Source organism: Vigna radiata, chromosome 9, assembly GCF_000741045.1.
Source record: "Vigna radiata var. radiata cultivar VC1973A chromosome 9, Vradiata_ver6, whole genome shotgun sequence".
NCBI classification, from domain to species: Eukaryota; Viridiplantae; Streptophyta; class Magnoliopsida; order Fabales; family Fabaceae; genus Vigna; species Vigna radiata.
The window spans coordinates 14,367,912-14,384,024 of record NC_028359.1 but is presented as its reverse complement, the minus strand read 5'-3'; the positions used below and the strand labels follow the sequence as shown (position 1 = coordinate 14,384,024).

General features: G+C 27.8%; 1 protein-coding gene and 1 long non-coding RNA gene across 2 annotated transcripts; one reads left to right on the top strand and one right to left on the bottom strand.

Moving 5' to 3' along the window:
• The first annotated feature begins 1,730 nt into the window (after nt 1–1,730).
• On the top strand, nt 1,731–5,906 carry LOC106773402 (solute carrier family 40 member 1-like). The gene is made up of 8 exons (XM_014660098.1): nt 1,731–1,843; nt 2,110–2,260; nt 2,628–2,824; nt 3,017–3,496; nt 4,198–4,369; nt 4,582–4,719; nt 4,854–4,964; nt 5,772–5,906. The coding sequence occupies exons 1-8, from the start codon at nt 1,731–1,733 to the stop codon at nt 5,904–5,906; spliced, it is 1,497 nt and encodes a 498-aa protein (XP_014515584.1).
• A 5,222-nt stretch (nt 5,907–11,128) lies between these two features.
• LOC111242539 lies at nt 11,129–12,024 on the bottom strand. The gene is made up of 2 exons (XR_002669677.1): nt 11,825–12,024; nt 11,129–11,699 (listed from the first exon to the last, which is right to left on the bottom strand). It is a non-coding gene; the product is annotated as an uncharacterized LOC111242539 (long non-coding RNA).
• Nucleotides 12,025–16,113: the final 4,089 nt, after the last annotated feature.

Below are 16,113 nucleotides of genomic sequence, written 5' to 3'. Positions count from 1 at the left end.
CAAACCTCACCCTACAAGCCGGTTTTGTGGGATTGAGTTAGGCTTAAAGTCCACTTCTAACAATAGATAACATCAATCTCTCCATATTTTGTTTTATTTTATTTTTTCTCTTCTAGAGACTCCATTCCCGGGACTCAACTTTGTTCGACCCAGCCTTTTTTCATATTGGGCACCTTTTTATTTTCACCTCCATTTGAATTTGCACCTCCATAAGTTTTTTAATTTGTATATAAATTTTTATATTCTAAAATATAAAATACACAATAAATTTTAAATTTATAATCTGAAATATATTTATATTTAGACCGTATGATTTAAAACATAATTTTTATATATTAAATTGTATAATTTTAAAAAATATTATATTCCAAATTATATAATCTTCTGAAATATAAAATAAAAAACACATTTTAAATTTTATGATATAAAAATTTAGAGGCATGCATAAAGATATTAGAGGTATAGTCTTCTAAGAAATACATTTTTAACTCAGTCCATTAATATATATTCATTTTGAACGATTAAGTAACAGTGGATTCAGAAGCAACAGGTAGACAGAGTACGTATCGAAAGAAGATCACAAAAGCTTGTGAAGAATTCAAGAATTGTTGAAAAAATGAATTAACTATATAAAATATTAATTAGATTTCTAAATTTTTTTTAATTAATTCTTTTTTGAACTTATATTTGTTATATAATTAAATAGATCATTGTCATTAATTTATTAATAAGGGTTAGACGAAGAAACTCAGCTAAAATACAAATCAAGAATTAAAAGACTAAATTGAAAAACAAAATAATTTATAAGCTAATTAAAATTAAAAATTAAAATTTTCCATTCTATTATTATTTATAAACTTTCAGACATCGATGCTGTTGCTGCATACAAACATGTGGACTTGTTTGTTTCTAATTACTGTGGAGATTCCAGCCGCAATTCAGTGAAACTCTTACCATATATAGATTTGACTTTGAATTTAATTTTCTTTATTCTTGAAAATATCTCTTTTAATAGTTGAAAATAAATTAAAAATTATATATCTTTAGGCTTAATTTCTATATACAATAAATCAATAAAAAATTCGTAAGTAATTATTACGAAAATTAAAAAAAAAAAACATTATTATATTTGTAAATATAAGAGGATGAAGTTATTTTTAAAATAATTTTAGTAAAGATATTTTTCATCTTCTGCATTAATTTTTTTAAAACTCTCATGATTAAAATTACTGGATATATAATATTTCAGGTGAAAAATGGTTAGAAAGAGTATAAACTGATAATATAAAATGGATGATTATATTTTTTTTGTCTTTATATTTGTAATAATAATTAAATATTTTTTCTCTATTTATTTTTCACTGTTTGTGATTCTTATATTTTTTAAAAATACAATCTATCTCTTATATTGGTGATAAAGTCATTCCTCCCAGTTTGCTTTTAGGATGGGATTAACGTATAGAAAGAGTGGGTTTAGTAAATTTCAGTTTATTATCACTAAATCAAATGTTAAATACAAAAACTATTAAGTCCAAAAAAAAAATACAAAAATCTATTTTAAACATTTATTGAATTCTTAATTAGTGTTTTAAAAAGTAATGAATAGCTTGGTGTAACCTCATTTAATACATAAGACTTTCGAAGTTGCAATAGAGGAATTGCAATGTGCATGTAACTTACCTGATTGAGATAACAAATGTGATGGATGATGGTAATGGTAAGAATCTGAAATGGAAGAAAGCGTGAAACTGAGGGTGCCTCCACTCACTGGACAACAAGAACAGCCATTAGCTCTGATCAATTATCTGTACATTGGTCACTTCTTAGCAAGATGGGGTACCAGGTTCTTCTCTTACTTCTCAAAAATTACTTCAACTTTTTATTTCATTCTCTCAAAAGTTGGAAAATGGGTTTAAAATTATTATCCATTTATCAGTTGAAATGATTATGTCATCAGAAATTTATCAGTGTGATGTGAAATATTGACTGCATCAGATATGATTTATTTGCCTTGTGATATTCCAAATAGTTGGTGCATCAGTAAATGTGTTACACTATTTTGTGGTTTTGTTTTCTCCATAACAATTCATTGAGGATCTACGTTTGCAGAATGTGGGAATTCTCTGTTGGTTTATACATGATCAATATTTGGCCAGAGTCCTTGCTATATGCAGCAATATATGGTGCCGTTGAATCTGCCTCCATTGCTGTGTGTGGTCCCATGATTGGAAGATGGGTTGATAAGTTGTCTTCTCTTAAGGTGAGAAATTGTTTATCCAAGTACTTAGTCAATTTTGTAACTTTTTTAAATACTTAAAAGAAAAGTTGTATCGTCCACACGGTGGTTGCTAAGAAGTGAACTTGAAATCTAATTTAACTCCACAAATTCGTCTCTCACGTCGAGATATAAATATCATCGAGTGTGAGACTAAACATTAATGAACGATTCAATAATAACCCGATAACGGATAGAACAAAGTCCTATTTTTAATCGATACGAGACTTCCAGAAGGAATTATACTTTGTAGGAAAAGAATGCTTCTAGTTAATGATACCTATAGCATATACCAAAAAAAATATCATGGTGCCTTTTGATAAATAACTCTATCTGCCTGGTTTATTGTCAGGTTTTACAATTGTGGTTGGTGACACAAAATCTCTCTTTTGTTATTGCTGGGGCCTCTGTAGTTGCCTTACTCATCCACTCATCTTTGAAGTTTACACATTTCTCCATTTTCATGCTGCTTGTGTTGCTAATCAATGTCTGTGGTGGCATTGGTGTGCTTTCAACGCTTGCTGGTACAATCCTGATTGAAAGAGAATGGTAATTGATATCCTTTAGTCTTTGGTGAGAAAAATTTAGATATATGATAAATTGTCTATTGCTTGAAACAAATATTGATGCCAAAGATTAAAGATTTAGCTCAGTTTTCACCATAATATCTTAGCAATTTCTGAAGATTTTGAAAGTCAGATAAATTTTTGTGTAAAAAATGCTTTAGTTGCCATTGTACAGGTTGTTAGTTATATCCGAAGATCAGCCCCCAGAATTGCTTACAAAGATGAATTCAGTCACAAGACGAATTGATCTGTGTTGCAAACTTCTTGCTCCTGTCATAACAGGGTTCATAATAAGCTTTGTATCACTAAAAGCATCTGCTATAACTTTAGCACTATGGAATACTGTCTCTGTTTGGGTGGAGTATTGGCTTTTCACATCTGTATATGAAGGGATTCCAGCTTTAGGCCAAAGCAGCCAGAAAAGGATTGCAAGATTTTTACAATGTGATCAAGAAATGAACAATCTAACTTCGGAGGAAGATAGCTTGCTTCCTGTTACTGACTGCAGCTCAGAATTGGCAGATAGTAAATGGAACAAAAAAATTTCTCAGAAAATTTCAGAGAATCCTTATATTGCTGCATGGAGAGTTTACTTACAACAAGAAGTTGCACTTCCTGGACTAGCTCTGGCTTTGCTATTTTTCACTGTACTAAGGTGAAAGCTTACAAATAACCATAGCATAGCACTTTGCACAAACTTTGTTTTTGAGGTCAATGGACAGCTTGTTCTAGCTGACTCATAATAACATTTCATTGCTTTTAAAAAAAGAGTAACAAAACTACCACAACAAATTAATATTACATGAAGAATGAACTAGTCTAAAATATCCTTTTTCCTCAAAATGTTTAAAGTGTCCAATTTATTTATGAATAAAGAAAGTAGGCCAATGCACATGATTTTCCCTGATATTAACATTTTCAATTCCTCAGAAGCTGTTTGGTACTATTCTATAAGAGATAAGAACTTTTGAGATTCAACAAAGGAATTAGAAACACTTCAAAATTGTAGATGTGTCTTTGTCAAACACATTTCAAATACTTAGTCCTATCTACATTTATAATTTTTTACTTTTTTCACTTTTTAACTTTAATATTAATGTTGTTTTCATTGTATATGTTGTTTTATAAAAGTACCATCTCCTGTATAACTAGTTTCAGTAACCTGAGAATTTGTTGCTGTTGTGCATCCATGTTTTGTGAAATTACTGTTTTATTTGTGATAAAAAAATAGACATTCATGAAGAGTCATTGATGAAAAATTTCATTATAAGCACAGCTTAAGAAAGCTGTCTCATATATCTATCTTGTCAATTGGGTGTGAAGAGTCATTGATGGAATTCCAATTATTTGCCTCAGTTTTGGAACTTTGATGACAGCTACCTTAGAATGGGAAGGAATACCTGCATATGTTATTGGACTAGGAAGAGGAATAAATGCTGTGATTGGAATAGCTGCAACAGTTGTATACCCTATGCTACAATCTCGTATATCAACCATTAGAACTGGACTTTGGTCGATATGGTCTCAGGTATAAACATAGTAATGGATCAAAAATCTAAAATGTTTTGTGTGAATAACATCTTTGAGTATAAAAATCTTCAGTTTCCTTCCTTTCTGAACCAATATCCAAAAGAATGTGCTGCTGATAATATTTTTAGTATAAAGTTTGTTTCTTTTAACGGTTACTGTTATTCCTATTGATCATTGTTACCCTTGTTTATGTATATCTTGTGCATGCAGTGGACTTGCCTTCTTCCATGTATAGCTGCAATATGGATCCAAAGTGGCTTTCTATCATCATATATTCTGATGGGAAGTGTAGCAACTTCTCGGCTTGGATTGTGGATGTTTGATTTGTCAGTTCTTCAACACATGCAGGCAATAAACAGCCCTTATTTTCTGAAATTGTTTAACTTTTTCTGTGTCTAGCTTTTATTGTCTTTGATGAATTACTGAAGTTCTTTTCTTTTCAACTATCTTGGCTTGATGTCTCTTTGCAATTTTTTGAATAGGATCTTGTTACTGAATCCGATCGTTTGATAGTTGGAGGTGTTCAAAATTCACTTCAGTCTTTGATGGAATTGTTGGCCTATGTTATGGGAATCATAATATCTGATCCACGGGTTAGTTTAAGACTAGTTCATTCATTTATCACATTTTGAGTGCTCCTTACAACATTCTATTCTTACTGAATAATTGATCATTGTTCCATAAATAAAGGCATGTCTTGGTTTGGTAAGTACCATTAAGGGATTCGAATTTCAGCTTAAGTTAATTTGACTTTGTAAAGATAGATTTATCTCTTTTTATATATTATAATAATTTAGTTTTATCTATAATAGATGTCAGATTTCTAATATACTCATTTACATTTAAAAATTTAAACCCTTTTTTAGTCCCTAAATTAAGTTCTGATGTTTAGTTTAGTATCCGCTTTTAAAAATGTCAACCTTTAGTTCCTATGATATGAAAAATGTATCAAGTCCTCATGACAGCACTTAATGAACAACAAATCACAAGTTTTCATATCTAGGTATCCAATATTTTATGATTTGTTAACGGAATGTGTTATGAACAACAAATCACTTAATGAAAAACTTGTGATTTGTTAACGGATAGGACTGATTTGATACATTTTTCATATCATAGGGACTAAAGGTTGACATTTTTAAAAGCGGAAACTAAACTGAACATCAAAACTTAAGTTAGAGACAAAAAAAAGGTTTAAACCTACATTTAAAACATCAAACATAAGAACCGAACATCTGACTTAAATTCAAATCTCAGTTTAGACTAGACTCTTACCGGTTTTAATATTATAAAGATAATGAAAAATTTTCATCTGCTTTTGAAAGTTATATATTGCATTGAGTGTGATGATAAACGAAATGGAAATTGTTAAACCAGTTTACTGTTATCTGTATGTTCAGGACTTCTGGAAATTGGCTGTAATATCTTTTCAAGCAGTCACATTAGCTGCTTTCCTGTACTGTATCCATTCATACCATGTAAGAAAGCACCTCTTCCACTTTGACAGAATGTTGTATGGGCTAAATGTTTTCTAAGAGCATCTTAAGCTGAATCAATCTGTTGGGAACAAGATTTCTATTCACTTTTCATACCATAGAAAGATTTTTTTATTTTTTTTTTCAATCAGAAGATATTGAGGCTTTTATTTGAAAAGTAATTGATTCTTAAAAAAATTGAGATAAAATATTAAAATTATGAAATTTAAATTTAATTTAACCCTATATTACAACATAAATTCAGAAAAATAAAATTTATCTTTATTTATATAATATAATTAGATCTTATTTTTAACTCGATAACAAAAAGTATAGAAATCAATGAAACAGTCTTAGTTGTGTAATTGTATTTTGTAGAAAAGACTTTTGATAATAAACCATCAAAAGATATTGAGTTCATAACCAAACATAATGATGATTGAACCTATGATGTTCTTTATGTTTAATCTTAAAAACTTTCTCCAACTTAAACTCAATAATGCGACCTTATCTATAATTAACCAGCCATCTTTCCTATTTATTTTTATGAGAAATCTCATTTAATATCACCAGTCAATTGAGTAAAAAATCGGTAAGAAAATTAGTATACTGGAATTGTTCTAGTATTATTAGAGGAAGAAAAAAAAAAGAGAAACATAGATAAATTCTTCTAATCTTTTAAAATGATTATTTAAAATCTAAATAATTCATTCATTCATATAATGAGTTAAAATCTTATATTAAATAAAGTATCTAAAAAAACTAAAATTTTATTATCTTTAATATTATTTGTTGAAAGTAATGTTATGTTGCAGTTAGGATCGTTGCACTGGAATATTTACTTTGAACAAAAATTAAGAAAGGAGGTTAATTGGTTTGTTAATAAAAGTTTATACTTTAAAATTCTTTCCTTTGTAATAACGAATAGTTAAATAAAGAGAGTACAGAAAAAATAATTACACAAATTACTTTATATTTATTCATATAAAAAGATCTTACACGAAGGATTAACTAAACAAAAATTAAATTAAAATTACAAATACTAATGGAATGAATAGGTTACTAAAAAAATACAATTATCTTGAAGAACCACATAAGATTAAAAATATTTCTTTTAAAATTACAAAGAATGAAACACCCTTTTTGAATTCCATAAAAAATGAAATATTTCTCTTGAGTTATGCAAAAGATGAAAAACACATTTGTTCAAATACACAAAAATAAATATCTTTTTTGAATCCCACAAAGGATGAAAAATTAACCAAACAACAATAATAACACTTAATTATTCAGAGTCACATTTGGTGACAGTTATAATTTTACCTACATAAGGTTTTCAAAGCTTTTTCACATAACTCTAGTATATTTAAATGAAATTCTATCACTTTATTTATATATTTTATTTTCAAAATTAGGTTAACAATATGAAAGATACAATTACAGCTGTTAATATATATTATTAATGCTATACCTCTCAAAAGAATTTTTTTCTATAATTTCAATTTTTTTTGGTCAATGATTATTTTAAGTAATAATCTATTACTATTGAAGCGTTTCTAAATTTTGTTTTTATTAAATTAGTGATAATCAATTATTCTAATAATTTTTTCCAAAAAAAATCATTTTTCAATAAGATAATTATCATAAATAATAATAGATTATTTCAAATATAAGACTCTTGGGATCACAGGGCTATGTCTTATTTACTATGTTAAATGATATACGTAGATTACACACTTCAAAAACCAAAATGATAAGACTTTAAAATAGTTATTGAATCCAAAATTTTTTTTTTATAGTCTTTCATACTTTTTCATAAATCATCATCATCAAAACTTTTTATTAAAATATTTATCTTCTTTCTAAAAAAACTCCTACAGAAAATACTTAACAAGTAAACCAAATTATACTTTTATTAGATCAAACAAGTTTGAAAAAGAAAAAGAAAATATTTTATTTATTTAATCTCAAAATTAAATTAATTAATCTGTTTTTAAAAGTAATAATTATGTTTTATTAATATATATATATATATATATATATATATATATATATATATATATATATATATATATATATGTTTCGGATTGGTGGGGTCTTCCTCTACAATTTCCGGACTTGAACACTCTTCCTCCGTCCGCCCTGGATCTCGCCTTCTGCTATTTGTCTTGACCGGCCGGTATCTCTTAAAAGTACTCTGACGCCCAAGTCAGTTCTCAGTTCTACTTATAGAGATAGAAAGAGAAAGCTATCAAACAGTATAAATGCACAATAAATGTTCCTACCTACTGTTACCTTTGACCTCTATTTATAGTTTTCTAGATGGGCCGATAATTAACCTTCCTTAATCACGGCCCAAGATCGGGCCCAATGCTCCTAATCTTATTTAGTTTGATATTAATCAGTGACCTGATCATTCTTCGCTAACTATCGATAAATGATCTTTCGTCTATTAATGACGACGTCCGGTCATACCGGACGAACTTCGAGAAGTGTCGTCTGGGGGTTTGCTATGGGGCCGGACGTAAATTAGTTGTCCGGACGTCCTCTCTGGTGCACAGGACCGGACGTCCTCCCTAGTACAATATATATATATATATATATATATATATATATATATATCCAATAATTATAAATAAAAATTAAAATTAATTTTATTAATAGTAATTAAATTTTAAAATATAGTTTCGTAAGCATGTGGTAACATGCAACAAAATAGATATATATTTTATACTAATTTTCATCAACCATTCTGACCAATGCATCATATTACTCCAAAATTCCAACTACTCGTTAAGAAATATAAAAAAAAAAAAAGAAAATTTAATTTTGGTGTTTGATAACTGTCGGTCAATTTAGATTCTGAAATTAGCACCACCACGAGTCAATTTGATTCCTAATGCTACAAATAAATTATTATGAATTTAATTCTTGTAACACTAGTCAATTCATTCAGTCCCTGTCATTATAATGGATTAAATTGACTAATAAAAAATAAAATTACGGACTAATTAATTAAATCAAGGATTGAAAATATTTTTCGGACTAGAATAATCAATAGTTTAATAATCGCAAAGACTAATTAAAATTAACGGTAATTGTAATTTATAAATTATTAGGAGAACGTTGTACGGAAAGATCTTTATATATATGGTAGTAGAAAGAAGGGTGATGGAAAGGTAGTGTTTTCTCCACTAACAGAAATTCTTGACAATGAACTTGTTGAGATCTTTAAGATTGTCTTAGTGGGGAGTAGTAACATCATTTCAATTGCCTCCAATTTTTAAGTGCTTTACTTTCTTTTCAAATGTATTATGAGTGAGTCAATACTATGGGAGATGAAACCACTTTGCAAGTACATAAAATTTGTTGGTGCTTGCTTTGTTAGGTTTTTTTATTTATAATAATATTAATAGTTGTTTCGGATATGAGACCCAAAACCGAATTTAACCCCTACTCTTTGTTGCAAGCTTTACCGCACCTCTCCAAAGATTTTGTTGTTGCTAATACCGATCGGTGATGACTTGCACGTTAGCACTCTGACGACGCTCATATCAGCAAAGTCACCGTGAAATCAATGTCAAAATGTAATTAGATTCAAAAGTGAAATACTTGGCTACCATTTATGTATTTATAGGCATCAAGCTCAAATAATGAGCATTAACTAACTAATTGTGACCGCTGATCCTCAATCTCACAAGATTCGTCCCCTAAGTGTAACTACTGTTGACGTGCCCCTAAGTGTAACTGCTGTTGACGTGCCCGCATAACTTGCCTAGTCAATCGGAGCTACCTTTGTCTTACCCTCACACTTCCTCTTAGGTTACCCGACCAGCACACCAACCATGGCGATCGATCCCCAAACCTTACCGATCGATGCCCATACCCTACCGGTCGATGCCCATTATATTTATCGCCAACTCACCCTCCTTTCCCTTGACCAATCAAATTCTTATTCCCCATTCAAGTCAACCGACCACCCCTATACATTACAGTAGTATTTATTTACGTGGAAAATATGGAGTTTTTATTATATTGGTAGAGATTATTTATTCACTAAACCAAGTGTTAACATATATCTTTTTGACATGATTTATCATACTAGAATATGAACATGAACTACTTGCCAAGAGACAAAGTTATGGTTGAGCATGGAGGAATAATCCTTTGATCATGAAGAATAGTATAAGTTTTTAGTTTTTGTGATGGATAAAGTTGTATCATTTTCAATATTCAGTTTTTCATGTATGAATGTCTCTTAATCACACATTACATTAGATTTTTTTTTTCAAAAGTACTTAAAATATTTTTGAAATAATTTTTTTCAATCTGATAAAAATAAAACAAGTTATAAAATCAAAATTAATTCAATTATTATTAAATCTTACTTGTAAATAATTGATTATCTTTATTTATAATTAATTAAGTGAGATAATTTATTATTTTAAAAATAATCGATTTGTGATTGTATGTGCAAATAATTGATTATATTATTTATACTTAATTATGTTACTAGTTGGTAAATTTAGAAACGGATAAATTTAGAAACTTTCAAATGAGTTCATATAGTCAATTGAGTCTTTGAAATTTAAACTTTTTTCAATTTAGTCTATGCACTTAGATATTTTTATAAATAATGTGATGTGATAGTTATCTTACACTGTCACCTTATTTGAATATCGGTATATAATGAGATCTCCCTCATTGACTTACTATATATATTGAAAATTGTTATTAAATTTAATTAAAATTATAAATTATAAAATTAAAAAAAAATATTATAGTTATGAAAAATAAAATTAAAAAATTACAAAGTTATAATATTATAAATGTAACCTCCATTTTTAACAACTTACAATTGATAAAATACCATATTATAAAATCAGTAACAAAATATATTGTCTCAATATATATAGAATTAATATATTTCTAAAAATAAATAATTGTAAAAATAAAATGTATATAAAACAATTAAAGATGACTTAAAATTTTAGAAAATTCATATACTAAATAACTATTACAAACCGAAGAAAACTACTCTGATTCATCATTGTCTTTTACTAAAAAAATATCAACATACTCTCATATATGCTCACACACACTAAGAAGTAATCATCGTAAAAGAAACAAGCAAACATAAGAAAACATAAAAGAGACAACTTGATAAGTTAGTATGTGAAAGAATTATTCTAAAACAATTAAATCATATCAAATATAAGCTAAACATGAACTAAATACAATAAATCATATAGATACACACCAATTGTTGATACTAGAATCAATTATCGGAATATATGCCTTTCACATTAGATTTCATGTAAAATATCCTTATAGTAGTATTTGTAATAGTATTCAAACTCTACAAAGTCAAACATAGAACTTATCACCTTACCACTTACAAGATTAAGTAATACGTACATATTGCACTCCTTCCAACAAGTTACAAAACATCAAGCCATATTTTATCCAATGTTTGTGCAACCAACCATCGCTTAAATCTCTAAAAACATAATTATATGATCTCGATACATTCAAAATCCATGCACTACCACCACAAATATTGCTTAATCACCCAACATAACACTAATATCCTTCAAAATGAGAGATTTTTTTTTTTCTCTCGCTCAAGCTACAAGCTACAAGCTACGCAATCGACCCTCTCTACAAGATTTAAAAGATTTTCCCCTATACACTTAATCTTATTAATCTTATAAGGACGACTCCAATATAGGAGAAACAGAGGTGTGTCATCTCATCACTCCACCACCTTTAGAGACGAGGTTGGAGTCTCGCAACAAGATAGGTTAACACCCATTATCTTAGGAGAAGAAACATGAGGCAAAGAAGACACACCTATAAAACAATAGCCATGATGTCAAACTTAAAGAGAATAAAACAACAATGGCAAGCTTGAGGAACAGAAAACAAGAATGGCGAGAATGCATAGGGGATCAGAGAAAAAGGCAATATCAACACACCTCCATAAAAACAATTATTTAGGGGCCATATTTATCAAGTCATAAAAGAAAACTATAATAGCCCAGGCTCTTACCCAATTCTTTGACAAACATATATTTGTCTCTCAAACTCGTTTTTTTAACTACTTTACATATTTGAAATGTTGACCTATAGCTCGACCATTAACAATAATTCAACTATAAAAAATCATTTGATTAAATAACATAATTCACCTACACTATTAGCCTTGGATCTTGGGGGATTTATGCTTATTCCCAGCCTAAAAGCAGGTGAAAGATTATTAATCCAAAAGCTAATTTGATACAATTTAAGAGAATGTCTAATATAATAACAAGAACAATAACTCCTAAAATATTGGCAACACATACTATTATAATTATTTATCAATTTTTTTTGTAAGGATATTAACATAACTCTCTCTATATATTCATGGACTCTAAATATATATAATATATATCCTTTAGTCATAGAAAGTATTCAATCAATACTCTATTACTTTATTCTTATACATTATCCATATATTTTCATATATTTTTATTGACTTGAGTATTGGAGTTTTTGTAGGTGGACTTCACTTCAACTTTTATCAGTGAGATCAAGATATTATCACTTTTCTTTAAGGATCATCTTCCATCTACTTCAAAGGTTGCTTCGTCAAATTTCCAATAAAAATACATTTTTTATATTAAATAAAATTTGAGTTTTTGTTAGAATATATATTTATATTTAATGTTCCATAATATGTTGATCAAAATTATCTCCTATGAAGGAAAAAAAATGCTACTTTATATGGAAGTGTTTGATTTTGATTTAGGTCCACAAATGGATGTATACTCTATAATAGCAAGGTGTATGTATAATGTACCTACCCGTAAAGATGATTGAATTTTTGTTGAGGAAGACATGTGAGTGAACCCATTTGTTGTTGGATGTTGTGTTAATGTTGATGTGAAATGAGTGGTCCAAAGAGACATGTGTGGCATGTGGTGTCTCCTGGAATATGTTTCTCTTCCATTTTGTCAAAAGCTAGATTTCAAACATGTGGACAGATATCATTTTGTGTTCTACCCTTTGCTGGAGAATATAAAATCCTCAATGACCTAATTTTTTTATATAATTTAGAATAAGATGTACTTTTTGTGGTTTTGGTATTATTTCTTGATAAGATTTTGTTTTTTATTTTATTTTAATAATCTGAAAAACAAAATTGAAAAATTCATGTGAGTTATCAAGAATGATTAGTGACATTTTCGAAGTGAAATTTCAGTCACAGAGAGAAAATACAAAAAAAGGAAAAATACTTTAGAAATTTGTCTTTTTATTATATTTGAGCAATGTATTTATTATTTCATAAATATTAAAATTAGAGCCGTAAAAATGGGTCACAACCCGCGAGTCAACCTGGTCCGTTACGGGTTCGGGCCGGGTTGGGTTTGAAAAATACAACCCACTTATGTGCGGGTCAGATTTCAACCCGGCTCATTTAGACCCGACTCATGCGGGTTGAATCCGTGGTGAGCCGGGTTGGCCCACCAACCCACCTACCTAATTTTATTTTTTTAATTTATTATTTTATTTATGAAACCCTAAAAAATAAAATACTATCTTCACTCATTGTATACCAAAAAAGTAAACTCTGCTCTCACAAATCACTCTCACTGCTACTTCTCCCATTTGACGGTGCTTTCACCCTCACTTCACTGAAATTCTTCAAGGAGCAGGTAAAACACCCTTCCTTTTTTCTTCTCTTTTCTCCACATTTTTGTTTTCTCACTTCTCTTTTTTTTTTTTCAAAAACCCTATGGGGTTTGCGAATTTGTTTTTTGTTTTGGGGATTTGAAGACATGAATTGATTTTTTTCATGTTCTGACATGCTTGTATCAGATTTTGTTCATTTTATTTAAACAATTGGAGTATACATTATTTGAACAAACTCTTTTTGATATTTTTTGAATTTGGGAATTTATGTTACAGATTAAACTATGAATTTTTTGTTGATGTTATTGAGTACTGATTCTCTTTTTTTTTTTTACTAATATTTTTTTATTGATTGTCGGAATTGGTCTTTAACATAATTTTTTAGGAGTGAAATATGTTTAAATTTAAATTATAGAAAGTTTGTATTTTTTTTATTTAAAAAAAATATAATTAAATGGGATAGTGAACCAACCCGTTTACCCATCAACCCGTGGTGGGTTGGGTCGGGTTCAAGTTTTTCTGGCTCGCTAATAAATGAGTCGGGTTGGGTTGGCTCACTAAGTGACCAACCCGTGGTAGGCCGAACCGGGTTGAGCTGGGTTACCCGTTTTGACAGCTCTAATTAAAATATAAAATTACGTTTCCATATACAAAATTATGTAAATTTTAACATTAGTATAAGTTAAATAACTACTTTCTTTTAAGAAAATCATCTTTACATTTATCATTAGTTTAAATCTTGATTTAATACACTGATAAATCATATGAAATTTCTATAATATAAATTCTTTTCCAATATCTTTTAGCTTTTTTACTTTACAGCAATAATAATTTTATTTAAACTCTTTTAATGTCGAGCATAAGTTATTAATATACTCAATACTCAAATAATTCAAATAATGTTTGATTTTGATTCTTAAAAAATAAGTCAAATTTTATTTAGTTTTGATCAAGGTATGTTAATTTAATAAGATGAAATCATAGAACGACAATAAACCAATTGTTTAGAAAAAAAAATCTTTAGTATATTTTTTTCATTATTAAAAAATGTTTAATAAAATTAGTAAATAAGTAGTTCTGGTTAATATAATGATTAACATTTATTTAATCATATAATATTTCGAGAATCAACATCACATATTTCACATTCTAATTTCTTGTTCCCTCATTTAAATTATAAAACTTCAGAAAAATATATATTAATTAAGAGAAGGTTACTGTATATTAATTAAGAGAAGGTTACTGTTTGAGAGAGATTTTGTTTTAGTAATGTATTGTTTTTAATTTAGTAAAAAAAAATATATCATATATAAAGAGAACATGTGAATAATTTCAATTCAATATTCGGTGGGAAGAAAAAACTTGTCAATAATTAAATTAGAAACATCTTCATACTAAAAATTAACCAGCATTTTGGAGAGAAAAAAGGTAAATATTAGTTATAAGTAAAGATGTTAGATATTTGTTGAAACCTTTTTTCCTAGAATAATCGAAAAAAATTCATCATAAATTAAGTATAAACTCTCTATAAAAAATCTGATATTATCTCTAATATAAAATTTTAAAATTTAATATATATATATATATATATATATATATATATATTATTTCTATTCATTATAATGATACTTATATTTTTAATATATATTATATTAATGACAAAAAAAAGAATAAAATGGAGAATAATGGAACAGATTGCATATTAGATGAAGCCTGAGACTTTGGAACTTTATAACCTGACATAATAGTGGAGCATATATCTGTAGTTGTGATTCTTGATATTAACTTCCTCTTCCATCAAAACTTTAATATAAGATATTAGTCTGAGAAATTCAGTGGTGATGGTCGTATCTCTATTTTAACTGTGCTTGGTGAAGGTTCTTTCTGAAGGTTACATCCATATATAATAATATATAGATATCATTAAACTAATTTCCATCCAAACATCTATATTATTAAATACTAATACCACCAAACAACATCATTATGATAAAAGATAAAAACAAAATTTATTAGATAGTTATTAAAAAATTTCGAAGGGATGAAAAAATATATAAAAAGATGCTTTTAAAAAGTCCTTATACTTTAAATGAATGTCACTTTTTTTATGTGTGGTAAAATGGCTTATGCTATTTTTAATTTTGATTTTAAAATTAAAAATAAATTATTTTTAATAAATATTTTCAGAAAACTTTTATATAAAGATAAATTGTATATTATTTTCATAAAGTAAATTAAATATAAAAAGACCTATAAACTTGTATCACTGGTTAACTAGTTTTGTATCTACTCCACTAGTTTTATGGATTTATTCTCAGTAGCGACCTAACTGCTTTTAGGTTCAATCCATCGAATGGGATTTTCAGATTCTGAGTGTTAAACAAAACCATGGTCTTCAGATTTTATTTATTTAAGATTCAAAATTAATTTTCTATTACATAATATCTGCATCATTAACAAAAAATAAAGATTAAATATATTTTATCACTAAATTATTTTTAAAAATCTAATTTTATATTTAAATTATATATATATATATATATATATATATATATATATATATATATATATATATATATATATATATATA

Excerpts from the sequence above, each read along its gene's own strand:
- LOC106773402 (XM_014660098.1), top strand. The coding sequence starts at position 1,731 with ATGGAAGAAAGCGTGAAACTGAGGGTGCCTCCACTCACTGGACAACAA. Across the intron at positions 2,825-3,016 it reads ATCCTGATTGAAAGAGAATG|GTTGTTAGTTATATCCGAAG; the intron begins GTAATTGATATC and ends GCCATTGTACAG. Across the intron at positions 4,370-4,581 it reads TTTGGTCGATATGGTCTCAG|TGGACTTGCCTTCTTCCATG; the intron begins GTATAAACATAG and ends TTGTGCATGCAG.